We start from the raw sequence: 27,771 nt of genomic DNA on the forward strand, positions 1-27,771 counted from the left end.
TGTAATTGTTGCTCTTTAAGAAGCCAGAGCCATTGACATAGAAAGGGACTTGCTGCCCAGGTCCCCCCAGCTCCAGGGGGGCAAATGGACATTTTCTCTGAAACAAACACACAAAACACTTGAAGAAATTATTTAGAAAATCCAAAGCAGATTACCCAATGACATCATAGGGAGTTTAAATATGAAATAAGGTAGCTGTATCTTCTGCTGATTTTTCGATGCTGTCCAATAGAAATACAGTGTGAGTCACATCACTTAAAATTGGCTAGTAGTGACATTAAGAAAGCAAAAAGAAATAGGTGAAATTAATTTGCGTAACATATTTTAATTAACAGATCCAAACATTATCATTTCAACATGCAATCAGTATAAAATTATTAATTAGATATTTTGTATATTTTTTGGTACTTAAGTCTTGAAAATTCAGTGTAAGTTTTACATTTAAAACACATTTTAATTTGGACTGGACACATTTCAAGTACCAACAGTCATATGTCTATGTTAGTATAGTTTTAGAACATAAAATCCTACAAACTTCAAAAAGTGCCTATATTGGACAGTGTTTCCACAACACTATACAACAGATGGGTAAAATATTTAAATTCTCCACCAGAAAATCTTGGGTTTGTTTTATTTCGTTTCTGCAAGTTATATTGGCTAACAATCTTTTTGACCATTTACAATGTGCCAGGGAAATGTTTTAAACCTATTACATTTAATTCTCAACCATCTTAGATAGGTAGTGGAGTAGCCAGCCTTCAAGAGGGCCCCTAGTGATCTCTGTCTCTTAGTTTTCACACCCTGCGCCAGGGCTGATCTATGTTGGTCATCGAGATAACAAGATTCAGCAAAAATGATAATATATCACCTCTGATATTAGGTTATAAAAGAGACTGTTGATTCCATCTTGGTTGGTCTCTGTGTCTTTCTTAAATCATTTGCTCTGGGAAGCCAACTGCCATGTTAAGGAACAGCCCTATGGAGAGGCCCATGCAGGAAGGGACACAGGTCTCACCAGCAGTCACTCTGAGTAGGCTTGGCAGTGGATCCTCTGGCTCAATCATGCCTTTAGAGGATAGCAATGGTTATGTTGGCAGAATTGAGGGACAGGAACCTCCATGGTGAGTGGGTGCATGTGCACATGTATGTGTTGGGTGGGCCAACAAAGGTATCTTTAAACTTTATATGTTTTAATTTTTGGCAAGGAGAATATATTCTGTGTTGCACGTATATTTAAAATTTAAAAATAAAAGAATGAAAAGACAGTTATCAGCTCTTGAAGAGCAAGTGACTGGAACTTAGGCTATGGCCACCTGACGTCTAAATAATTATTTGGAAACAAACAAAAAGAGATAAATTCACTTGATATTTACTAAAATCATTCCCTTCAAAATTAGTAATATATTCACACCCTTCAAAACAAGTGAAAGTAGGCTTGGCATTTATTCAGTTCAATTAAACACACAGTTTTTGAGCGCCTTCTGTTTGCTGGGGATACAGGGACACGTGAGGCAAATTTTGCTCTTGTGGAGTTTACATTCTAACACAGGGGAGAGAGAAAATAAGGAAATCAAAACCTGGAGAAGAATATCATACAGTGATTTCAGCGCTATGCAGAAAACGAAAAGTGATGTGATTAGAAAGTGACTTTAGACTTTGGATTTGGTGGCCAAAGAAAGACTCTCTTGAAGATGTGACATTTAAGGTGAAATGTTAAGAAGGAGTTAGACCGAGTAATGATCGAGATTAAAAGCACTTGATCATTTCAAGCATAGGGAATAGCAGTCCAAAGGCCTTCTAATAAGATAGTGAGGAGTGTTCAAGGAATGGAATGGAGGCTGGGGCATCACGGGTGAGGGGTGAGCAGTCTGAGATGAGGTTTGAGAAGGAGCAAGTTTGTAAGTCAGGGTGAGGATTTTTACACCTATTTTCATGAAGCAGATAAAAACATCTGGGGATGCATTCTAGCAACCCGCCTAAGGCTTGTTCTTTACGTAGTCTTAATGCTTGCAAATCTTTGTCTTTTGAAGGTGGATTTGATTTCAGGAAACCTCTCTAAATCATCGGAAACCACGACTGGTGAACATGGAGGGTGATGACGCTGAGCAATGCTGTTTTGGAACAAAAATCAGATGTGACTCTAAGCAATGAGTCAGATTTTCTCATAAACTGGCTCTGAGGACAAACCCAAAAGCGTTTAGAGCAATGGCAGCACTGTTGGAGCAAGTGTGGGGTCTCCCATGTGGACCCTCTTAAAGGATAACATTCGAGTGGATTGTAGACTTTCTGGTGTGTTTGTTTACATAAAGCCAGCCTCATTAGTTTATAGTCACACCTCTTAGACGTGCCCTGAACCAGTCCCAGCGCCAACACGGACCCTTGACTACTGCAGAAATAGTGGTGCATCCTGACCAGTCTGCCAAAATTGTAACATTGGTGTCTGCACCACACTCGGCTGACAGCTACTCTGCGATCATATTTTATGAAGTAACCGAACATAATTAATTCTGGGAGACATTTCTTAGTTCCACAGGCAGTATCCAAGGGAAAGTGAGAGAGAGGGGTTCACAAAGGATTGCAGAGAGAGAGAGAGGAAAGGGTCTAGAGAGAAGGGAGAATGCAGCTATAGGAAAGGGCAGAAAGACTAAAAATGAGGAGCGTTCTGCCATATTATTAATCGGTGTAGAAATAAAAACAGTCAGGCTACGTCTGCAACCAAAGTTCAAAACAATGCCTGGAAAACTCAATAACGGCAACAACAGCAGGTTCCCCACAGTGTAACTTACTTGAAGACAAAGTTTTCTTCATACATTGTGTGTGCAAGTGCACTGTACACGTGTGTGTGTGTGTGTGTGTGTGTGTGTGTGTGCTAAAATTCAGTACCTGCAGTTCCCAGCAGTATTAGGCAGGACTTAAAATTCAACTGAAATTTCAACGGAAAATTTATCAGCACCTACATATGTGCCAGGTTTTGGGGTCAAAAGATGAGATAACATCCGTGTGAGTGACCAGATTTGCACGCGGTAGGTATCCAAAAAGAACTAGTTTCTTTACGGTTACTGTTTATAGAGCCGAAATGATGCCAAATAGATAGCAGCCTCAGAAAGGCAAGGACCTCATTGATGATTTGGTGTATTCGTCCTGGAGACTGTTGAAGTGTGATTCGAGGGTGGAGGCAGGATGTGAGTTAGAATAAGGGAGGGGTTTATGACGAGGGACTTTCAGTTATGGAGCAAGTCTTTCTCAGCTGTTGTTCAACTGAGTATGAGTTATGGCAAATGGGATACCGAATGGATGAAAAAAATCAAAAGTATAGCCCCCAGGTATCCTGTAGTACCTTTGTACATTAACTTTCCTAGCGCTAGTCCTTTTAGATTCTGGGCCTGTTTCCTGAGCTTGGCACACGTATGTGGGATTCTACTTCAACAATGGCTAATGTTTTCTCCTAGAAGGAATGAATATTACTTTGTGCTGCTTACCTAAAGGTGGGAGGAACAGAAAAAAGTTGCCGAATAAAGATAGTAGATTCATCTAATGAGCAGGCTGAGGTTCTGTGTATATTTAATTTATTTTTATTTTTATTTTTTTTTGCGGTACGCGGGCCTCTCACTGTTGTGGCCTCTCCCGTTGCGGAGCACAGGCTCCGGACGCGCAGGCTCAGCGGCCATGGCTCACGGGCCCAGCTGCTCCGCGGCATGTGGGATCTTCCCGGACCGGGGCACGATCCCGTGTCCCCTGCATCGGCAGGTGGACTCTCAACCACTGCGCCACCAGGGAAGCCCTCTGTGTATATTTAAATTTGAGGCAGTGTGCAAATTTGGGTGGCCACTTCTGGAACTTTCCTTATGAATAAGGAAATGTACATGGTTGAATTTCAAGCCATGTTTATTCAGAACACCTTCATATAGCTCTATGATTTCAGGGGCTAAAGCCCAGAAGACATGCCTGACCAGTGGCTTAGAAGGTAAATCCCTAAACGTATCTGTGTCTTTGTGATTCCTGTTACGAAAGGAGAGAATTACAGAGGACTTTCTTCTGAGTTACGTCAGGATCTTTGGTTGGCATACTGAAAAGAGTATTGGGCTGTTTTCAGAAGGGAACACACAGGGGAAGGGAAGACAGAAAATTTACCCTATTAGAAATCCTGAAATATTTAACAGGCATTAGAAGAGGACAGATGGAGTCAGGGAAGGAAGGGATTGAACATCTGCAGTGTGACAGTGAGTGTGCTAATGCTTTCCCACAAATACCAAAACAATACAGAAGATCTGGGTTCAAATCATGGGTCCACCACTTATTAGCTTTGGAGCACTGGATGAATTATTTGTCTTTATTTCAGTTTCCTCGTTGATCAAAACGAGCAAACTGACTCTCATCTCACAAGCCAGTGGTCAGGATCAAGTGAGATGACGCAAGCAAAAGCATTTTTGCAATGTGTAAAATACTCTAAGAACTTAAGACCTCATTCTCCTATCCTGCCTCTGCAGCTTCTGGGGATCAGTTTGCAGTGGGTGCTTGCTTATCTGGTTCTAGCTGGGAGACTCTGGTTTTTCTCATGGGCTGGCTCATACTCATGCACAGAAACAATTTGATTTCTCTGGTACTTGATACATAAAGTGAATTAAAAATTCCTTAAAAACAGACTGTGTTCTTCTATCCTGCCTCTTTTCAACAGGAATGGCATCTCAGCTCATAGGACAGCACAAAGAAATACACCACAGGGTTTTAGCAAAGGCACAAAGGGAAAGGTACAGGGGCCCGGTGGCCACAGCCTTCTTTATTAGTTATTTGGAAAGACAGTGAGTTCACACAGCAGGATTCCAGGCGTGGTATCTCACACACTTGGACTTGAATCCTTGACATCCCTATTCATTCGCTAGATGTGTGACCTTTGGTCAGTCACTAAACCCCTCAGAGTCACGAATTCCTCTTCGTCAAGATGGAGTTAATAACATCATCCTGAAGGGCTAGTGTGAAAACTGGAGATAATGTATGTGGAGATTTCACAGGTTCTCAATCAATAGTCCTTTGCCATTTTTACACATGTGGGAGTCTCTACGTGATCCTATCTCTTTAACTTTTTGGGTGGCCAAGGTGACTTAGGTGTCATATTTCCTAGAAGCTAAAACCTGGGTTTCTCTCTCACTGTCCTTTACAAGTTTGTGATGGTAATGTGGTTACCATCCCACAGGGATTGAGAAAAACCAGGGATCTTTTGAATGAATTTGCTTTCCGTTTAACTAAATATTTAGTACTTGGGTTATTTTATGGAGATTTAATTATGCACAAGGGGGATTGGGGAGATTGGGAGTATTACTGGTTTCATGGAAAATGCAGAAATTCTTTGCAGCGTCTCAGGTAAGTAAGACTAATGTTTCATCCAGCTCAGTGCAGGCAACATCTGGATGAATGGTCTCCTTGTTCCTATAGAATGGGGCTCAGTCTGCATTCTCTATGTTCAGACCCCTTGATTCTCTCTCCGCCGCTCTCTCACTGCATCTTTAGGACAGACGTTATTGCAACATAAATTGGAAGGCAGCAAATAAACCTTTGTGATTTCTTCCATCCTTATTTGCCCATCCCTCCAAATCCTCCAGTTCCACTAAAAAGAAGCAGCACTTTGATGCTGGAGCTCTTATTGAAGAGCCCCAATGCTACTGAACCCAAGTCCTCATTCTTTTTGACATGGACGTGGTGAGTTTAGCATTTTTAAAATAAAGAGTTTTATGATACAAGGTTCTGCCTCTGTACCTAGTTTTTGGGTGGCAGGGGTTTATGAAATTTAGGAGCAGAGATGTGACCTCTAATTATATATTTGCTCGCTTCTCTGTCAGCCTTCTGGGTCTCACCACTTGGAAGTGAGTGAATCAGTATTAGTGAAACTAACAATTTGATGAGTTTACTTTTTTCTTTCAGGAAACATAAAAACTGTGGCTCAGAGCCATTGTGGTCATTGGGTCAGAGAGTTTGCACCTAAGGGAACATGAGTGCCTCCCTCAGAACGTTGTGTGAGGATTAAAGGAGTCAATACATGTAAAGTGCTCAGAATAGTGCCTGGCACAGGGCAAGGGCTATATGATTTTATCCCATCCACTCCTGGGCGGGGTCTATGACCTGAGAGCAGTTCCCTGTGGTAAGTACTATCAGCTCTACTTCAAAATACATCCAGAAAGAAGCCATTCACAAAAGACCACATACGATGGGATTCTGATTATATGAAATCTCCAGAAGAGGCATATCTATAGAAACAGAAAGTAGATTCGTGGTTGCCCAAGGCTGGGAGGAGTGGAGAGGTTGGGGTGAGATAGCCGAAGGGTATGGGGTTTCTTTTGGGGTGATGAAAACGGTCTAAAATTGACTGTGGTGATGGTTGCACAAGTCTGTGCATATACTAAGAACCATTGAATTGTACACGATAAGTGAGTGAATTGTATGGCATGTGAATTATATCTCAATAAAGCCGTTAAAAAGTACATTCAGAATTCCACCGCTGCTCACCATCAATGTCACCACCAATGTCACTACGGTGCTAGTCCAAGCAACTGGCATCTGTCTCCTGGACCATTAGAATAGCCTCTTAATTGGTTTTCACAGTTTCACAGTTGCCCTAACCACTGTGTATTCTCCACAGACGGCTGTAGTGATCTTTTATTTTTTAATTTTTATTTATTTATTTTTTTTTGTGGTGCGCGGGCCTCTCACTGCTGTGGCCTCTCCTGCTGCGGAGCACAGGCTCCGGACGCACAGGCCCAGCGGCCATGGCTCACAGGCCCAGCTGCTCTGCGGCATGTGGGATCTTCCCGGACCGGGGCACGAACCCGGGTCCCCTGCGTCGGCAGGCTGACTCTCAACCACTGCGCCACCAGGGAAGCCCTGTAGTGATCTTTTAAAATATAAAGCAGAATATGTCTTCCTCCCTCCCTCCCTCCCTCCTTCTTTCTTTCCCATGCCACGCAGCTTGTAGGATCTTAGTTCCCTGACCAAGGATTGAACCTGGGCCCCAGCAGTTACGGCACCGAGTCCTAACCACTGGACTGCCAGGGAAGTCCCCAGAATATGTCTTTCATCTGCTTAAACTGTTTCACTGTCTCCCCATCACACTTAAACTCAAAGTGAAACTTCTCACCTTGGCTAATCTGCTCCTGTATGATCTGGTCCCTGTGACTTGTGCCTCAGCCATCACTCTCCCCTATGTTCATTTTGCTTTAGCCACACCGGCCTTCTTGTTCTTCAGATATGGCAGTCTCTTTCCTACTTGCCCCAGAACCTTTCTGTTTGCCATTCACTCTGCCTAAAATTTGACCCCATATCTTCTCATAGCTCATTCCTTGATATTGCCTAGGACTAGGCTCAAATGTCACTGCATTAGAGAGGCTTTTCTTGCCCAACTCTATTAAAATAGTCCCCACTCCATCAATCTCCACCCATTCATTCACTTTATTTTCTTCATAGTATTTATCACTATTTGAATTTATATATCACTATTTGAATTTATATATTAATTTATCTGTTTACTTGATTGTTGGAAATCTACTCCCCTAGTACGTAAGTTCTTTGAGCGTAGAGATTTTTGTCTTGTTCACCACTGCATTCCTAGTACTTAGAACATGCCCTTTCCTCACTGTTTGTTGAATGAATGAATGGAACCACCATATTGACTATGGACAGAAAGACATTAACACACACATACTCATTCTCTTTTCTATCTCATTCTTTTTTCTATGTATATGCCCTGTGCTATAGCCTCACTTGGAGTCTTTCACATATCTTAAAACTTGCATTCAATTCTTACGAGGAAGTTCCTTTGAGGTTCCTTTTCAATAACATTCTGTGTATTCTATTTAGAACGTAACTTGATGCCTAGACTGATAAACACTATCACTGTTTGCATGAAAGTTCATGAAAACACGTAAAGGATTTCAGAGCCTATGCTTAGTCAACCATTCATTCTAAGGGCCAGCAATGGCTATTTCGGTGGCATAAAGCTGCGGTCTGGCCTTAACAGTACATGTTTTATTCTTGAGTTTACTTACAGTGTGGACTTTCTTGGGCCCCTGTTCTCAGAAGAATCCTAGCAATGGGCACATTGTTGGTCATGATGGCAATATCCAGAGGTGTCAGTCCCTCACTGTTAGGTGTGTTGAGATCTAGTTCTTCCGACGTGTACTGATACAGGAGGATCTGCACAGCATCCATGTCTTGCTGTTCAACTGCTTCAAACATGGCTTCATTGCCCTGGAAGTTCTGGAAAAGCATGAAGCAGGTTCGCACAATTTCATAGACCAGCTTGTCTTCATGGCCTAGCTGTTTTGAATTTTAGGGACTGCTTCAGTGACTGCATTCCCACTTATAAGTGGTATAACTGCTATTTATTCCAAGGTCTCCAAAGTAAACACTGTTGGACCCTCCCTCCATCTTTTTTAATGAACATTGAAAAGATCTGTACGTTTAGATGCATTGAGACAATATAGAATACAGTCTATAGATAAGAGCAAACATCAGTTTTTCTCAAACCAGTCTTCTGTGGAATACTGTTCAGTAGGCCGTCATAAGGTGTTCTATGAAGAAAGTAGCATGTGGTCAAATGAATTTGGTAAACATTAGATTAAACCAAGTTACTGCATTATTTTATTGTAAGACCCCTCAAGCCCTTTAGTAATTTTAACATGCAATTATGACTCTCTAATAGGTGAGAAATATGACCTGTTTCAAATATTTTTTCACAGAACATATTTTTCATTATATTTGTTTTAACTGTCCTGGAATAAGGTTCTACCAAACACAGTTTGGAAAACGCTGGCATAGATAACACAGCACAGGTAATTTAAATTATGACTAGCTTGGAATACACTTTCTCTGTTTCTCAAACTCATACCCTCCCTTTCCGTCCCCGTGTTTTGACTGTTTCTCAGACTGTTACCAGATCATGGCACTGACCTACCTGTTGCTAGTCTTAGTCTCCTCCATCCCTACTCCATATTGATACGAGTAGTCTTTCTAAAATTTACACTGCTACATGTCCCTTCCTTATTTACAAATCTCTAGTAGGTCCACACTGCCTGACTCCCTAACTCCTAGACTCCTTTATACTAACCTCTACACTTTCTCAACCCTGAGCCCCAGCCACTGAATACCTGGCATTTCTGAGACCTCAGGTGAGGGGCTCAAGAGGTGGTGTCCAGGGAAGGTTTCAGTGAATGGGTGGCAATTGCTTTTAGGGCCTGAGAGGGCCAAAAGTTGAATATTCATAGGATACAAATCACCTATAGAAGAGAATAGCTAAAGACAGTATCTTTCCTTTGAAAAGTTCTTTCAGGGGATTAATAGTAAGCAAAGGAGAAAAGCTTTAGAATTCTCTCAAATACATATTTCTGTAGCTCATGGGATAAGAGCAACACATATACTATTCATACATTTATCTGGTATCTTCTTCAAGAGTTGCCAGGTGTTTAAACATGTTGAAATACCAATGGTCCTGAGCTAGCATAGTGGTTGCCTGGTTAAAATGTGGAAGGTCTTCAGTAACCACATGTTTAGGTAGGCAGGTTTTATTTTTAGTCTCATCAAAAATCAATTCTCCCATTCAAAGGCTACAGGTCGACATAGCTGAGTGCGTAACACATGAATGAAATTGGAGGAAAACACAAAGCTATTATGCAAATGCTTGTTTTGACAGAGGGGACCCAGGGGATAGAACTGTTTGATATGCAGCTCTCTTTGCTACATGGCAGTCTGCTGAACCGAAAAGTGTTTTGTCGACAATCTGCTAAGCTGAACAGCCTCTGATGCTTAGGCCGTAACTCAGCCACATCCAAGCCCTCCCAGAAGATGAGTTTGAAATGAGAAAACAAACTAGAAAACAAATGAGTGCAAAGTTAAAATGCTGCCCTGTCCAAACAACACAGTTGTGTATTTGTTTGTGATTCTTAGTATGTCTAATTTCTCCTGTGCCATACTTGCTCTCACTCTTAAGTCATTTCCTTCGCCATGCTTTTGTTGGCAAACTCTAGTATGCTTCTATCTGGAAAGGCTAGGGCTCATTTCTGTTTTAAGCTCAAACAAATGGTGCCATTACCCCCTGCAGAAATACCCTTGCTGAGCATGATAATATTATGCCCTCAGCTTCTACTGAGGGGCAGTATAAGAAACTGCTATGTGAGAATGTTTATAACATCCCCAGTACTACTCTTTATTCTCCATTACATAATTCACTGTGACATCTTATAGAAGCCAGAGGACTTAGCAACAGGAAGATATTCATTTGGTATACTTGCAGTTATTAGCTAATGGAATGCTATTACCAATTGTCCTTTCCCTTCTGCTTTGACTGACTAGGAACTCAGAGGTAAATGTAATGATAAATTTTAGGTACTGTATTTGCCTAGGTTTTTGGTATATCTATTTCTATTTCCATCCCCACTATTTTCTTTTTCCAGTTTTTTTCCTTCCTTCCTCCCTCCCACCCTCCTCCCCTTCCTTCTTTCTTTCTTTTTCCCTTTCTTGCTCCCTTGCTGTCCCCCACAATCACCATCGCTATTGATTTATTTACCATTGTATAATACATTTGCATTTTTTTTTGTTTTTGCCTGGATTCTGTCTTGAATGCCTTTGGAAAGCATATGGGGTATACATTACAAATAAGTAAATAAAATATTGTTCATTGTTCATTCAATATTTGAATGAACACTGGATTTGAATGAACACTGGATCTCTCAGAAAGCCTATTTAATCTCAAACTCCATATTTGTCAAGCTGCTATTTTGTGGGCTCTTTGGTCTATTAGAGAAAGAAAAACTAAGGGAAATAAAGGAAAAGAAATTAAGAAAAAGAAAGGGAAAATCTCACAGTCACTTAAACTTCGACTAACATATATATGTGCAGTTCCTACCTTACCTGACTTTCAACATTTATAAACTTGCAAACATCAGGTTCTGGAGTAAACGTGGATCATCGTAGTATCTCCTTAAATCCAAACACAACTGCACTAATCAAACCAAGATGAAAATAAAGAGTTTTATTACCACCGAAGTCTTTCTGAGACTCAGCCGGTCAGTTCTTGTTCTAAAAGAGGCTTCATCAAACGAAGAGTGGCTCCCTTTCAGTTTCTCAGAGAGGTTCCGGTACAGGCGTTTGGCAGCACTGGGAGATGATGGGGCGCTATGTTTTTTTGACTGAGAAAGATGTAAATTCTGCATTTGTTGGGTCATTTTCACACGGCAATTCCTAAGAGGAGAAAAATCTAATGTCGTAATAATTTACACAACATAATTATAAGTTGACAAAAAATTTTATCATCCCCAGTAACCATCTGGAATCCTAATAAAATATTATAGCTGGAAGGGACCTTAGAGATCATCAGATCCAGCTTTTTCATGTTATAGATGAGGAAGCTGAAACCCAGGGAAGGGAAGCAGCTTGTTTATGGCCACATAGCGAATTGGTGGCAAGAATGAAATGACAACATCCATTTACTATATAAACATGTGCATTTACATACAAACATATATGACTTGAGCCTCTATGAAAAATCTTTTGATCTCTGTCCCACTGGGAGGAAGTATCTCAATTCTATAACCCAGGGAGTCTGTTCAATTATTCTTGGCTATATATAATTGGAATTTTGCTACTTATACTCTAGATGCTGTCTTCTGTTGGGTGTATAAAAGAGTGTGGTTGTTTCCTGCAGATCCCCCTTCTCTCAAAAGTGTTAAACTGTGCCTGTTGTCCAAGATTTGTTGGACTATCGCAGTGCCCAGAGCTTTGGGGAATTTGTACCGATAGGCTCATCCCTGCTCACCCCAGATACTTCAGATAGTGTCCTCCAGGACACTTAGTACTGGCATTCTCCAAGTAGTATTTGACTGCTGTTCCACAAATCTCTAAACGGGTCCTCACCAACGTCATACCTGAGGTCAATTTCCAGGAGGTTAGCTATGGATTTCAAAGGCTGTCCATCATTATGTTGGGTATTGCTATTGAAATATCGATGCTACCAAGGCTGTTGCTGCCTAGCATGTGTGTATTGGATGAACAAATGTATGAATGAAATAATTGGCTAAGGCAGTTATGTGCAAGGTGTCTCCACCCCTGGTGCAGCCTCTGGTGCATTGGACCCAGGCCTCTGGAGCATGCAGCTGCCTTCCCACCACCTGCCCTCAAATATCCAGTGGAGTCTTCCATTGGTAATGCTGCCATTGCCACTTAGCCGTGACCCTTAGGACATCTTCAGTCCTTGAATTTTTATAGCTTTATGGACTCTGATATAATACCACGTAGAATCTCTTTTATTGACCAAACTCTTCACAGCACTGACTTCAGTGATTCTCCAACTCCTACAGGATATAACCATATTCTTTAGCTTTACATACAAGTGCTTGCCTCTCTAGCTTCATCTGGTACTGTACTTCTACATTATAGGTTTCAGTCTTTCTGATCTCCTTAGAGTTTCCTAAGTGGTTCAAACTCTTTGCTACCTCTGGGTCTTTGTATGCACTGCTCTGTATGTATTAAAATTCCATCTGTGCCTGCATCCCCTAGGAAACAATTGTTGATCCTTAAAGTCTATGCTCAAGTAGTTTCTGACACCCCAGGGCAAATTTGGATATTTCTTTACTCATTCACTCAGTATGTGCTTGTTACAGTAAATACTTTATCACGTTACAACTGTTTGCTCGGCTTTCTGTCTCCCAGCTGGTCTATATGCTTCACAAGAGCAAGGACTGCTAAATATTACTTTTTATATCCCCAGTACCTAAAATGTGCCTGTCTCAGGGTAAAAGAAATATAACAGAGATTAAGATGTGAATCTCCTCTTCCACCTACTGAATATGGGATCTTGGGCAAGTTACGTAACATGTCTGCATCTCATTTTTCTAATTTTTGAAATAGAGAAAATAACAACAACTACATATTATGGTTGTGAGGATTTGTTGAGATAATGAATGTAAGTAGCTTAGAATGTAGGCAGACTTCTGGCAGCTATCATATTTATTGTAGAAGATACGCAGCAGATACTTCAGAGTAAATGAATGCACATTTGAGAGTCTATTACATATAATATAGTAAGGGTCTACCCAGAAAGCTCATTTCCTCTCATGCTTCTGAACTGGGTTCCATGTCCACTAGCACCAACTAACCTTGACTTCCTTGCACTTTAACAAATGGAGATCCATCTTCATTACATTGTTGAATGTCTTTAGGCACCTTTTAAGTCTTGCTTGTAATTTTCTCCAACACAGACTTCCTGGTGCCTTCTGAGGAGGTCAGACCTATTCACTATTAGTCATATTCATCAGGCCCTACCCATTCTCAGCCAAACGGCCACATTTACATTTGGAAGGAGGATGTAAAGCACTGTCTGTAGTGTGTATGTACATGTGGGTATATTTTCATTAATTTTTAATAATCTTTTAATTTACACAAAAGCAGTAGGTGATTTGGCATCTTCCTCTTTCTGCCTACAAATCTTTTACCTATAATTCAATAGCAGCCATAGCACTTCCTCTATGTCTTAACCATTCCCACAGAAATTCCAGATTGATATGCAAGCTAGCTTACATGGGGATTGCCTTTACTTATTTACTTCTGCCTCCTGTCTCTAGCCTTTTCCTTCAGCATTAAGCCATCTGTCTTGTCTACATCATTATCATTCCCCAAATAACTACATTCTTTAGTATCTCCCACAGTGCCCTGGAGTCCAGTAAATAAATTCTTGTCGATTGATCAAATTCCAGTGACTTGCCCTCTAACTGATGACACCTACCCACACGGTCACTTTTGTCTTTGCTCATCTCCTGTCTGTTCCCTTCACTCAAAATAGGTTGACTTTCTCTGTCTCTTTGACTTCCTTCTCATAGTACCCCAGCTGTCCCTTCCTTCCAGGTCATCCTTTAGCACGTTTCTGTTTTTCTAGATTTCATCTATCATTATATTTTCTTTTCCTTCTCTATATTTAAAATTTTGTCTGATGAGAGATACTGAGAAAGACAACTTTCTATTATCTGTTCTCATAAACATGCACACCCTTCCCAGCTAAATGTGCTCTTACATTTTTACCATGGAAAGGGAAAAGCGTTTGAGAAGCAGAGGAGCTTTGGCTCTGGAATTTGGCAGACCCAAGCTTGAACCATGATATTTTTATCTGTAATCTGTGTAACTTTGGGCACTTTAATAAAATTCTCTGAGTCTGTGTAGTATATAAAAAGGTTTATTACAGAGTTGTGAAGATTAAATGAATTAACAAAAGGTATGCATCCTGTTGGGTACATAGTAGCCACTCAGTAACTGGCAGCAATTATTAAGGTTACTTCAAGTCTTCTTCCCAAACCAGAAACACCAAAGTACACTGTAATAATTTAAATAGTTTTGTTTGTTGTAAACATTGTTTTGAATCTGATTTTATGTATTTACTGTACTTCATTTTTATTTTGATAAAAATACGTTTAGATATTTTAGTGTGTATGTTTACAGTAAGTTATGGTAAAACAGAAGTACCAAGTAGAGCTTCAGACTGTTAGAGGGAAGAGAGGAATAAAGATGTCTAAAAATACTTGGGAAATAAAAAGAAACAAAATTAGGAAACATAATAAATAGAAATATAAAATGAAGGAGTAGGATTAAGACTGAATATGTGAGCACAATACATTCAGATGGTTTACTGTTCCTAATAAAAGGCAAAACTCTCCAACTGAGATTTTTAAATGGCCATTTACAAGTGGTACACCTAATTAAACATTTCACAGAAATATTAAAAACAAAAGAAAAGTATGACAGTGGGAATGGCAAAATAAGGACCTCTGAAAATCCTCTTCTACATAAAAGCAATGAGAACATCAGCAAAAATTGTCAGAATTAATTTTTCAGAACCCTGGAAATTAACCAAACGTTTGAAGCAATCCAGGAAGTGTTTATTCAAGAAAAGTAACTGAATTTGGTAAGAATAGTAAGCTTTGTGGCATTTTTAACTTGCTTCATTCCCATATTCCTCAGCTCTGTGGTAGCCTTGAAGACTAAACAGCCTACATTCATAGTAAAAACCAGTAGCCTGGCAGCCACTGGATGGTGCAGAATAGTAATGGAGCGTCTTTAAAACCCCATTTTGAGAGAATCATCATTATTTGACACTTCTGGTGGTTCCCTGGAAGAACTCACTCACAAGACTTTTTTTTTTTTTTTTTTTTTTTAATTTATTTGACTCTGAGTTCACCAAGTGCACATAACCTTTTCCTCTGGGGCATCTATTGAAAACAAACATCAGCAATGGCTTAATATCACAGCTGCCTGAGGTGGTGGATAAGAATGGTAGCAAACAGTAGATAACCAAAAAGCGTAAAAGGAAAAGTTGAGGAATTAGATGTCCATAGAGGGCTTTGAAAAGTTCTGACACATTCCTGGGGATCTAGCAGGTCACAGGCATGCCCAGAGCTGAGAGCATTCTCATAAAGTACCTGAGAAGGTCCTAAGCTCTCATCTCTGTCTGACTTTGAGGCTCTGTGCCAGCAGGATGTGAAGGCTAAGGCAGAGCTGTCAACTGCCTGATGAGTCTTGAAGGTGTGCCCCAACATATACATAGAACCTCTTTGCCAAGATCAGTTCTAGGCCTTTAAGGAAATTTGTGTTCAGTCATTAGCTGACCACTGAGCTAACCAAGCAAAGACTTCAGTGGCCACATATGACAAGAATACAGACTTTACAGATATAGTTCTGTACTTTACAAATTCAGTTAGAGGACAATCTGATTTCTAGAGTTGCCACATTACATTATTTAAGATGCCTAGCTTTCAACAGAAAAAAATATGAGACATGTAAAGAAACAACAAAAAATTTTTCCATTCACAGGAAATAATGCAGTATATTAACATTGCCCTTGAAGAAGTCCACATGTTGGGCTTATTAGACAAAGACTTTATTTTTTTTAATATCTATCTATCTATTTATTTATTTATTTTGGGTACAGTTGTTTTACAATGTTCAGTTACTTTCTACTGTGCAGTAGAGTTCCCTGTGCTATACAGCAGGTTCTCATTAGTTATTTTATACATGTTAGTTTATATACGTCAATCCCAATCTCCCAGTTCATCCCACTTACCCCCTTTGCCCCCTTGGTGTCCATACGTTTGTCCTCTACATCTGTGTCTCTATTTCTGCCTTGCAAACCAGTTCATCTGTACCATTTTTCTAGATTCCTCATATATGCGTTAATATATGTTATTTGTTTTTCTCTTTCTGACTTACTTCACTGTGTATGACAGTCTCTATGTCCATCCATATCTCTACAGATGACCCAATTTTGTTCCTTTTTGTGGCTGAGTAATATTCCATTTAGACAAAGACTTTAAATTGTATATCTTAAATATGTTCAAAGAACTAATGGAATTCATGTCTAAAGAAATAAAGGAAATTATGAGAATGATGTCTCACCAAATAGAGAATATAAATACAGGGTAGAATTTATAAAAAAAAAAAAAAGCCAGAATCAAGTAGAAATTCTGGAGTTGAAAAGTACAATAACTGAAATGAAAAATTGACTGGAGGAACTCAGTATCATATTTGAGCAGGCAGAAGAAAGAATCAGCAAACTTGAAGATAGGTCAATTGAAATCAGTTTTAGGAGCAAAATGGAAAAAAATAATGAAGAGAACCAGAGTCTTAGAGATCTGTGTGACACCATCAAATGTACCAACATATATATAATAGGCATTCCAGAAGGAGAAGGAGGAGGAGAAAGCATATTGAAAAAATAATGGCCAAAAACATCCCCAAATTGATGAAAAACATTAACCTACACATCCTAGAATCTCAGTGAACACCTAGTTGGATAAAGTCAAAGAGATTCACACCTAGATACATCATAATTAAACTGTCAAAAGCTAAAGACAAAGAGAAAATCTTGAAAACAACAAGCAAGAAATAACTCATTATGTACAAGGAATCCTCAAAATGATTTACAGCTGGTTTTTCACCAGAAAATGATAGAGGCCTGAAGGAAGTGGTTTTAAGCACAGTGTCAAAAGTAAGGACTCTGATACAAAAGTAAGGACTTTGATACAAGGCTGATCTACTTTTAGGTTTTGTTTTTTCTACTTATTAGAAAATTATTCAAATAATTTTATTAGATATAATTAGCTGTATGATATTTAGCAAAATATTAGCTTCAATTTCCTCATCTTAACAGTGGTCCCATCTCAATTTTAATAGTCATGTCTAAAGGGATATTAAAGTTTTAGATAATACATACCAATTGTTTAACAGAGTGCCTGAAATAAACAGATGTTCAATAAATATTTTTTGAACATCTATTTATTTTAAGCCTGCTGTTTCCAGGCAGCTACTGGTCTGCTTTTTGATACTATAGATTAGGTTTCATTTTATGGAATTTCATACAAGTGGAATCATCATCATTCACTTTTTTTTTTTTTTAACCTGGATTCTTCTTCTTTATTTGAGGGTCAATTTTTAAAAATAAATTAATTTTTTTGGGCTGCATTGGGTCTTGCCATGCACGGGCTTTCTCTAGTCGGGGCAAGTGGGAGCTACCCTTCATTTCGGTGCATGGGCTTCTCGTTTCAGTGGATTCCCTTGTTGCGGAGCATGGGCTCTAGGCACCTGGGCTTCAGTAGTGGTGGCGCGCCAGCTCAGTAATTGTGGCTCGTGGGCTCAGTAGTTGTGGCTTGTGGGCTCTAGAGCACAGGCTCAATAGTTGCGGTGCAGAGGCTTAGTTTCTCCACGGCATGTGGGATCTTCCCGGATTAGGTATTGAACCCGTGTCCCCTGCACTGGCAAGGTGGATTCTTAACCACTGTGCCACTAGGGGAGTCCCGAGGGTCAATTTTTTTTTTAATGGTAGCATTTCTTTTTTTTTAATTTTAATTTTTTAAAATTGAAGTATAGTTGATTTACAATGTTGTGTTAGTTTCAGGTGCACAACAAAGTGATTCAGTTATACATAAGAATATGTATATTCTTTTTCAGATTTTTTTCTGTTACAGGTTATTACAAGGTATTGAATATAGTTCCCTGTGCTATACAGTAGGTCCTTGTTGTTTATCTATTTTATATACAAGTAAGTCCCCTACATACAAACAAGTTCCATTCCAAGAGTGCGTTCATAAGTCCAATTTGTTTATAAGTCCAACAAAGTTAGCCTAGGTACCCAACTAACACAATCGGCCATATAGTACTGTACTGTAGTAGGTTTATAATACTTTTCACACAAATAATACATAAAAAACAAACACAAAAAACAAAACATTTTTAATCTTACTGTACAGTACCTTGAAAGGTACAGTAGTCCAGTACAACAGCTGGCATCGAGTGGCTGGCATCGTGTGAACAGGCAGAAGAGTTACTGACCGGAGGAGGGAGAGGAGGTGGGAGATGGTAGAGCTGAAGGATCATCAGCAATAGGGAATGGAGGGTAAGCTGCAGTTTTGCTCACACGTGACATTGATGGCATAGGTTCTGGTTCCTTGCTGGATTCAATTCTATCTACCCTCTTGAAAAAACGATCCGGTGATGTCTGGGTAGTAGCTCTTTTTTTCTCATCATAGATAATATGGTAGCACTGGATTGCATTCTGACCGGCTGCTGCAACCTTTGTGTACCATTCTACGTTTGGGTCCTGTGCCTCAAAAACTAACAGTGCCTTCTTACATAAAGAAAATCCCCTTGCCATTTCCTACATTGTGAATCTCTTCGGTTCTTCAGTTATTTCTTCTTCCTCTTGTCTCTCTTTGTCCTTTCTCTGGGCCTCCAACTCCATCAGGTCTTCATTAGTAAACTCCTTGTGTTGCACAGCAAAGAGTTCAATGAAATTGTCCTCTTGCAGCTCTAGCTTGAAATAAAGGTACTGTACTACTGTACTCTATACAGTACTGTACAGGAAAGTACACAAAAGCGCCACCACTTGTAGAGGGTGCATGAACATGACAACGTACGCCAGACACATGAACTAACTTATGTGGTTGGACATACTAATGCACGTTTGCATCTTTGAAAGTTTGCAACTTGAAGGTTCGCATGTAGGGGACTTACTGTACAGTAGTGTGTATGTGTTAATCCCAAACTCCTAATTTATCCCTCCCCCTCCTTTTCCCTTTGGTAACCATAAGTTTGTTTTCTATGTCTGTGAGTCTATTTCTGTTTTGTAAATAAGTTCATTTGTATGATTATTTAATAATCCCCATAAGTGATATCATATGATATTTGTCTTTCTCTGACTTACTTCACTTAATATGATAATGTCTAGGTCCATCCATGTTGCTGCAAATGGCATTATTTTACTCTTTTTTATGGTTGAGTAATATTCCACTGTGTGTGTGTGTGTGTGTGTGTGTGTGTGTGTGTGTGTGTGTGTGTGTGTATAAATCACATCTTTATCCATTCATCTTTTGATGGGCATTTAGGTTGCTTCCATGTCTTGGCTATTGTAAATAATGCTGCTGTGAACATTGGGGTGCATATATCTTTTTGGATTATGGTTTTCTCTGGATATATGCCCAGGAGTGGGATTGTATGTGAACTCTAGTTTTAGTTTTTTAAGGAGCCTCCATACTGTTCTCCATAGTGGGTGTACCAGTTTACATTCCCACCAACAGTGTAGGAGGGTTCCTTTTTCTCCACACCCTATCCAACATTTATTATTTGTAGACTTTTTGATGATGGCCATTCTGACTGGTGTGAGGTGATACTTTACTGTAGTTTAGATTTGCATTTCTCTAATAATTAGCGATGCTGAGCATCTCTTCATGTGCCTGTTGGCCACCTATATTTTTACCTGGCTTCTTTAACTCAGCTTTATTATTTTGAGAGTCATCCATATTGTCATGTCTATTAGTAGTTCTTCACTTTTTATTGCTGAATAGTATTCCATTGTATGGGTGTACCACTATTAATCAATTTTAAGGTATTATTTTAGTAATAATAAAACTTTAATAAGACTCGGGATTTGCTCTAAAGAAAGAAAATATATATATTCTTCCATGAAAGACGATTAGGAGACCTGAGTTACAAAGAGCAGGGGACACAGATTGAAGGTGTGCTGGTCTCTGCAACATGGATACAGGACTAGACTTTAGGAGATAGTTAACCAGGCAGAGATTCTCTATGGGAAAGCTAATTTCTAGTTTTATGATTTTTTTTTTGCATCCTAATAATTTTTTTATCCCCAAATCTTTAATAAAAGTCATGTTAAATGTTATGGTCTGTCAAACCTTTAGGAAAGAAATTATACCAATCCTATATAAACCTCTTTAAAATTTGGGTTCATTTTTGAAGCCCTGGTACCAAAACCAGAAAAAAAGGCATCACAAGAAAAGAAAGCTATTGCCCGATGTCTCTCATGCACATAGAGGCAAAAAATGTCAACAAAATGTTAGCATATAAACTTCAGCAATATACAAAAAGGATAATACATCATGATCAAGCATGGTTTATTGCAGGAAAGCAAGTTAGTGTAACGTTCAAGCATAATTTATTACATTAACAGAATAAAGGGGAAAAAACCATATGGTCCTCTTAATAAATGCAGATAAAGCAGCATTTGACAATATTCAACATCCCTTTATGATTAAAAACAGTTTCAGGAATATAAGGGAACTTCTTCAACCTGATAAAGAGAATCTGCAAAAACCTATAGCCAACATTATATTTAATGATTAAAGACCAAGTGCTTCCTCCTAGGATCAGAAACAATGCAAGAATGTCCACTCCTACCTTTTCTAGTGTTCTAGGCGTTCTTGCCAGTGAAGTAAGACAAGAAAGATAAAGGCATATAGATTGGAAAGAAAGAAGCAAGACAGTCTTCATTTGCAGATGACATGAAAGTTTTGTAGAATAATCTAATAAATCCTCAAAAATCTACATAGAACTAAATGCAGCAAAATATATGCAAGACCTATACATTTAAAACTACATGACATTAATGAGTGAATTAAAGAAGGCCTAAATAAATAGAGATATACCTTCTTCATGATCAGATCAGAAGAATTAGTATTGTTAAGGTGCCAGTTCTTCCAAATTGAGCTATAGATTCAATTCAGTCTCAATCAAAATTCTAGCAGCCTTTCTTTCTTTCTCTTTCTTTTTCTTTCTCTCTCTCTCTTCCTTTTTCTCCCTTTCTCTATTTCTCTCTCTCTCTTTCTCTCTTTCTCCTTCCCTTCCTCCCCCTTCCTCCCTCCCTCCCTCCCATTCCTTTCTTCCTTCCTCCCTCCCTCCCTCCTTTCTTTTTTCTTTTCTTTTCTTTCTTTCTTTCTTTCTTTCTTTCTTTCTTTCTTTCTTTCTTTCTTTCTTTCTTTCTTTCTTTCTTTCTAGAAATTGATTGACAAGCTGTATGAAAATGGAAAGAATCTAAAATAGTCAAAACAACTTTGAAAAAGAACAAAGTTGCTTACATGACCTGATTTCAAGACTTATAAAGCTACAAAAATCAAGACATGGTACTGGTGTAAGGATAGCTATATAGATAAAGAAAGTGGCATAAGGATAGACATATAAGTGAATGAAACAGAGTAGAGAGCCCAGAAATAGCCTGCACATATATTATCAATTGATTTTTGACAAAAGTGTCAAGGTAATTCAATAGAGAAAAAGAATTTTTTCAACAAATAGTGCTGGAACAATGGGGTATACATACGCCAGAAAGAAAAGAACCTCAACTCCTACTTCATATAATATGTAAAAATTAACTTAAAATGAAGTAGATCATAGAACTAACTACAAAAGCTAAAACTGTAAAACTTTTAGAAGAAAACATAGGAGAAAGTCTTTGTGAACTTAAATAAGACAATGATTTCTTAGAGGAGGCACAAAAAGCACAAACCATAAAATAAATTGATAAATTGAACTTCATGAAAATTAAAGACTTCTGCTCTTTGACATATTATGGCCTGATCTCAGTTACACTTTTGGAGGACCTGTGAATATACCTGGAGCCAAGCTGTAAAGAAAGAGTGACAGTAGCCTGATCAATCCAGGTACAAAATGGCGAGAATAACCTGTGGAGAGTGGAGTCTCTTCAGATTTATTTCAAAACTACCTGTTCCCTGGGCTTTGGCCACTTGCTCAAATAGAGAGCTTTGGCTGTTGCCATCACCCTGTCTCTGAATGCCACCAGCTGTCTCAAGTGAAGGGTGGGTCCATCATGCTTGCTGTGACAGAGCTGCAACAGCTCTGACCCAACCAGACCCATGGAGGGAGGCTTCAGCTTCACTCATGTCTACCTGGAAGGACTGGGTAATACTATCTGGAAATGGAAAAAACTGGACCAATGAGAGACAGGAGACTGGAAGTAGCCAGCAGATAATTTCCTCTCCATTCCTTCCCTGTGGACTGTTTTGAAGGCTTCTTGGAAGCAGTCGCAGGCAAACAAACAGCCATATGTGTTTTCTTATGATGCCTTGGCTAGTTCAGTTACAAACCATCTGTATTTGTTTTCCCTCCTTCCTTGACTCATTTCCCTTTTTTCCTTCACTCTTGATGCCCTGAGGTTATATCTCCCAATACCTAATAGAATATTTGCAATTGACTCTGCCTCAGGCTAAGGCAAAATGTAATAACAATCCTATGAGAAAGTCAGTACTGTTATTACATCTTCATTTTACAAACAAGGAAACTGAGGCCCAGAGAGGTGATTAATTTGTACAAGATTCTACAGTCAGTAAATGGAGGAGGTAGCATTTGAACTCTGACTCCAAAGCTCGTGCTCTTAGCAACTCTGCTATTATTCTGCCTGAGGGATCTTGGTCTGGCTGCCTGTCAGCTTCTTCCTAGACCATGATTCTGAAGACAAGATCTTGCCCTCATTATGAGTTCCGGCATGTCCAGAGTCCCTGTCTCACAGGACCTTGGTTGTGGGGCTTTCTTACTGTATTTGTACTGTGAAAAATGATCTGAGCCAGTTTGGGTGAGGAGCGGTTGTAAGACAAAGCATATTAGAAACAGGAGCTCTAGCCATTCTTGACAACTGGGTAGACAGATACATTTAGTGAAGGGAATGTTTCTGACTGGGACAGGTTACTCTTCAGGCTGTGATGTGAACTAGGGACCTTCAGACTTCAACCTGCCTGTCACGAGATAGAAAAGAAAGTACGACACCCCCATTCTCCCCTGCTGTTAACACGACAGTTATGTCTTCGATTGCTAAAGGGTGGCCAATTCTATTACACTGATGATATATAACAGGGTGGAATCATCCTTTCTAGTTCCTGTGCATTAAAAAAAAACATATTCAGTTATTCAGTGACAAGTTTTGAAAAGTCAGCTGTGACTTCACAGCAAGAAGAAGACTGATTTTTAAAGTTTAACAGCATCTTTATGAGGTAGAAAGTGAAAAGGCAATTAATATTGGTTCTGTAGTTCAGTAAACCCTTATGGATAGCCTACTCTGTAACCTATGTATCCTGTGATAGACCCTGGTGATTCAAAGGTGAATAAGATAGGGTCCTCATAGGGTGACCAGCTCTCCTGGTTAGCCTGGGACTGAGGGGTTTCCCTGGTTGCAGGACTTACAGTTCTAAAGCTGGGAAAATCCTAGGCAAATTGAATAAGCCGATTACCCTCCCTGTACCCCAAGGGGCTCATAGGCTAAAAAGGAGGGCAGATATGCAAGTGCATGTGGCTATGAAACAGTGTGATATGTGAAATTATGGAATAATAATATCTTTTACTTCTATGGCACCTTCTGTGAGCCAGACACTGTTCAAAATAATGCCTTTATATATATCAGTTCACAGAATCCCTTAACAGCCCTGTGAAGTAGGGACTATTATCATCCCCACTTTACGCAGGAAGAAACTGGGACACTTCTAAGGTGCAGATCTGGGATTCAAGCCCAGGTAATATGGGTCTATATCTGATAAATTAACCTCTAGACACTGCTCTCAAATGCCTAAAGCAAAGAATTAGCAAAAGGGATAATTGAATAACTTCGTGGGTAACAGGAGGTGGTCATGGGAGAACGGGGTGTGGCGAAATGGATTAGAGAAGGTGATGCCCGAGCAGGAATTCAGGAAGGAAATAAAAAGTTATTCTAGGTAGAAGAGCTCAGGTTGGGACATGGAAATGTGAACTGTCATGGTGCTGCTGGTAAGTCAATGTCCACAGGAGCCCTAATGGTATTTTTCTGGGCTCTGACACGTTCACTGGTACATTTCATCCGCCATGCCAGGAACTTCGGAAAGGAGCCTGGAGAGGTAGCAGGGCCAGGCTATCAAGGACTTCGCGTACCATTCTAAGAAGCATAGATTTCAACCTGTTCACAACAGGGAATCACTAGAGGACTTTAAGAAAAATCTGATATTTGCATTTTTATAGAATTACTCTGGAGGCATCCAGAGGGTGATTTGAAAGGGAGAGGGTTGTGGTGGGACCAGTGACAAGTGACAACCAAGTCTGAAGGTCTTGAAGAAGTCCCTGTGAGAGCTGGTGACTTCAACTACAGTATGTGACAGTAGGGATGGAGAGGGCTGGACAGATTAAAAAGATGAAGAAAGTAAAATGGACCAAGCTTTGTTAGTGATTGGGTGGAAGGGCTAAAGGAATCAGGAAATATGAAGGTAACTTCTATGAGCTTTGCTTGGCTAACTAGCCAAATAATGGTTCCACCAATAATTTAAAAAACAAAACAAAAGAACACAGGAAGAAGAGTGGATTTAAAGGAGAAAGATGGTAAGTTCAGCTTTCCACAGTGTGACTCTCAAGGGCCTAGAAGAAATCTAGATGATATTGTCTAAGCCAAGCATTCCACACAAAAAGGACTTGGCTTGTCCTAAAGACTGCTTAGTTTTCTGATCAAGAGTGAAATACTAATTATGAGGGAAGTTCTTGGAGACATGTATGAAATCAAAAGAAAGCAGGATAATTAATATAATATTAATGCAGCATTCTTTGGGTTTCCCCTGAGGTAGAAAACATTTAATACATTCATTTATGATAAAGTATTGGTGGCTTAATTTATTACTCCTCCTAAGAAATATCTGTATTTAATAAAAGACAGCAATACTTAACTGAATTCCTGATAAAAGAATTTCAGGTACCTCAATCCTAGAGATGGAACTTTTTTTGTGTGTGATTTTTTCATAAATGAGCCTTCTAGAACGAAATCACAGTACATTTACAGCTGCTAATTCCATGTACATGGGTATGGGGGTAATTTGAACATCTGAAAGTTGTCATAAATTCAATACATAGGTTTCTCTCATCCCTGAGTTAACTCCACCCAAATATTTCCACGTTTGTTTATTTCAGACATTTAAGACCTTCAGTATCTTGTCATCCTAGGTATAGAAAATCAGTTATTATTGACCAATAGTGAAAAAAATTATTTACATGACCTATTTATTTGAATTTTAAGTTTTTTTTTTTTTGTTTTTTTTTTTTTTTGCGGTACGCGGGCCTCTCACCGCTGTGCCTTCTCCCGTTGCAGAGCACAGGCTCCGGATGCGCAGGCTCAGTGGCCATGGCTCATGGGCCCAGGCGCTCCGCGCGCGGCATGTGGGATCCTCCCGGGCCGGGGCACGAACCCGTGTCCCCTGCATCGGCAGGCGGACTCTCAACCACTGCGCCACCAGGGAAGCCCAGAATTTTAAGTTTTTTAAAAAATGACATTTTTCACCTCTATTCTCCCCTTCTAATTCCCTAAGGGTAATCATGGTCCCTTCAGACTACTCCATATCCAATAGATGGGGGAAGGGGCAGGCATCTCCTCATCCCCACATAAAATCTCATTTGTGGGTTTCTGATGCATGATCTCTGGATTAAAATGTATGAACAATGATCTTAATTACCTATTACATCCTTTAACAAGAAAGATTTAAGTAGTATCTCATGGATACATTAATCGAGCTTAGCATATCTTCTTTGAAACAATCAGGAATGGAAGGAGTGGAGGAATGGAGATTCAGGGAGAGTAAGTGAATTTCTCAAAGACACACACTTAGTCTCAGAAGCAGCAAAAGGGACTTGCTTTCCTGACATCTCTAACCACGAAGCAATGCTGTCTCCTTTCTGTTAGGATGCCATCATTTGTGAAGCAGCCAAATCATGTGGGAGAATGACCCTGCTCTTGTGATTGAGAGGCCTGGGGATACTTTCTACTAGGCAAAACGCCACCCATCTCTCAGATTTCTTAACTTTGGTTTTTATTTAAAGAAGCATGCTGCTCACTGTTCCAACATCATCCATCCTTGTCAGCACCCAAGGCTACAACTTCATCTGAATAGCCAATGATATACTGCAGATAGAGTGCACCAAAGACATTAAATTCTATATAACATTTATGTGGACCCTGAGCCCACCAGAGATGGATTGATGCTGCCATAAAGTCTTGCAGTAGCCAGGCAAACAAAAGACTAAGGAGACGTGGTGGTGGTGGTAGGAAAAGCAACAGCTTTCTCCATTCACCTTCCCCCTCTGCAGAAACTGGCTTACATCTTATTTAGGAAATGAGAAAATTAAATGAGAGTACAGGGATTTTTGGGGGGGCCCAGCATAGAAGCAAACTTAGCCTTGATTATCAATGGTATTTCCAGCAGCCTTGGCTGGGCCAACAACCAGCATGGGTAACAGGGAACTCAAAATATCCCACTTTCAAACCTAGGGCATCCTCCCAACCATATATCTTCATGGAGTAAAGGACTTAAGAAACATGGGGGTAAAAGTGGCAGTGGATCAGGCAAGGGTTTGCATGCATGTCTGTTGTGTCCCCTTGGCAGGTACCCTCAGCATCACTATCATGACGTTATTGACGAGCATGCCCACCCAGGATGGACGAAATGCTGGCATTCCTTTCTGGATGTCCACCCTGCAGACTGGATTAAAGACCGCAATATGCCTGGATTTGTATTCGGGATTATCAGCATGACGGGATCCATCTTTACCTGATCCAACAAGTATTTGGTAGGCACTCAGGAACCCGAGTGGAAAATGATCTTACACAACAAAAGCATAATGTATTTTTCATAGCTAATGCTAATCAGTTATGCAAGCACAAAATGTCCTTAAGCTTGCTGCAAACACAATGACCAATTATCAGAAATGGGGCTTCTCTACCCCCATCCATACCTATCCACATAAACGTGTATGTGCTATTGCAGAACCACTCAGTATGTCTTGTGTGCATTCTTCACAGACTGCCTGCAGCTAACTTTGGAAGATGCAGATTTTTAAAATCATTTAAACCGCAGCAATACATACACATTTAAAAAATAATCGGTAACTAAGAAAGCCCCACATTCACACGAAGAAAGACAACAATAAATGGGACTTACCAGTTTAGGTTGTCTGAGGCAGCAGAGGAACAAGTTGTTGGTAATTGTCCAGTGATTTCATTCAATAAATCACATTGGCTTTGCTTTCTCCTGTGGCTCAGCCTCTGCGCAAAGCAAGCAAACCTCCTTCCTATTCTGTGTAAAGAATAAAATGCGAGGAGGATCATTGCAGGCAAGAGCTGAAGTCCAAGATCACTAAGCTACTCTTAATGCAAAACAAAAGAGAAAATGATGCACGGGGAGACAGTAGGGGAAGGAGACAGCCTGGCTCAGAATCTAGGTGTGCTCGGCACTGCAGCCCTGGGAAGGCTTGATTTCTCAAGACCTTGTGCATCTAGTAAAATTGTAACTGTGAGGCCCATCAGGAAAGGCTGGCCTGGACAACAAGCTACATGGCAAACACGACTGAATCGAAATGGATTGTTACTCAAGGATGAGCAAAGGGGCAATGAGGCAGCCAGTTAGCTTTGCACTATGTTAACTGCCGGGGAAGAGATATCGTCTGGTG

At 39.8% G+C, this 27,771-nt stretch overlaps 1 protein-coding gene across 1 annotated transcript in view; it reads right to left on the minus strand.

Annotated features, from left to right (window-relative positions):
• Window positions 1–27,391, minus strand: part of ANKFN1 (ankyrin repeat and fibronectin type III domain containing 1) — a 155,045-nt gene extending 127,654 nt beyond the window's left edge. The window contains exons 1-3 of the mRNA XM_065897580.1: window positions 27,264–27,391; window positions 11,022–11,223; window positions 8,034–8,244 (exon numbers count right to left, since the gene is read on the minus strand). Of these exons, the coding sequence (XP_065753652.1) occupies window positions 8,034–8,244; window positions 11,022–11,207 (397 nt within the window). The 5' untranslated portion in view covers window positions 11,208–11,223; window positions 27,264–27,391. The remainder of the gene's footprint in view (window positions 1–8,033; window positions 8,245–11,021; window positions 11,224–27,263) is intronic.
• Between the last annotated feature and the right edge of the window lie 380 nt (window positions 27,392–27,771).

This window comes from Phocoena phocoena, chromosome 19 (genome assembly GCF_963924675.1).
Source record: "Phocoena phocoena chromosome 19, mPhoPho1.1, whole genome shotgun sequence".
NCBI classification, from domain to species: Eukaryota; Metazoa; Chordata; class Mammalia; order Artiodactyla; family Phocoenidae; genus Phocoena; species Phocoena phocoena.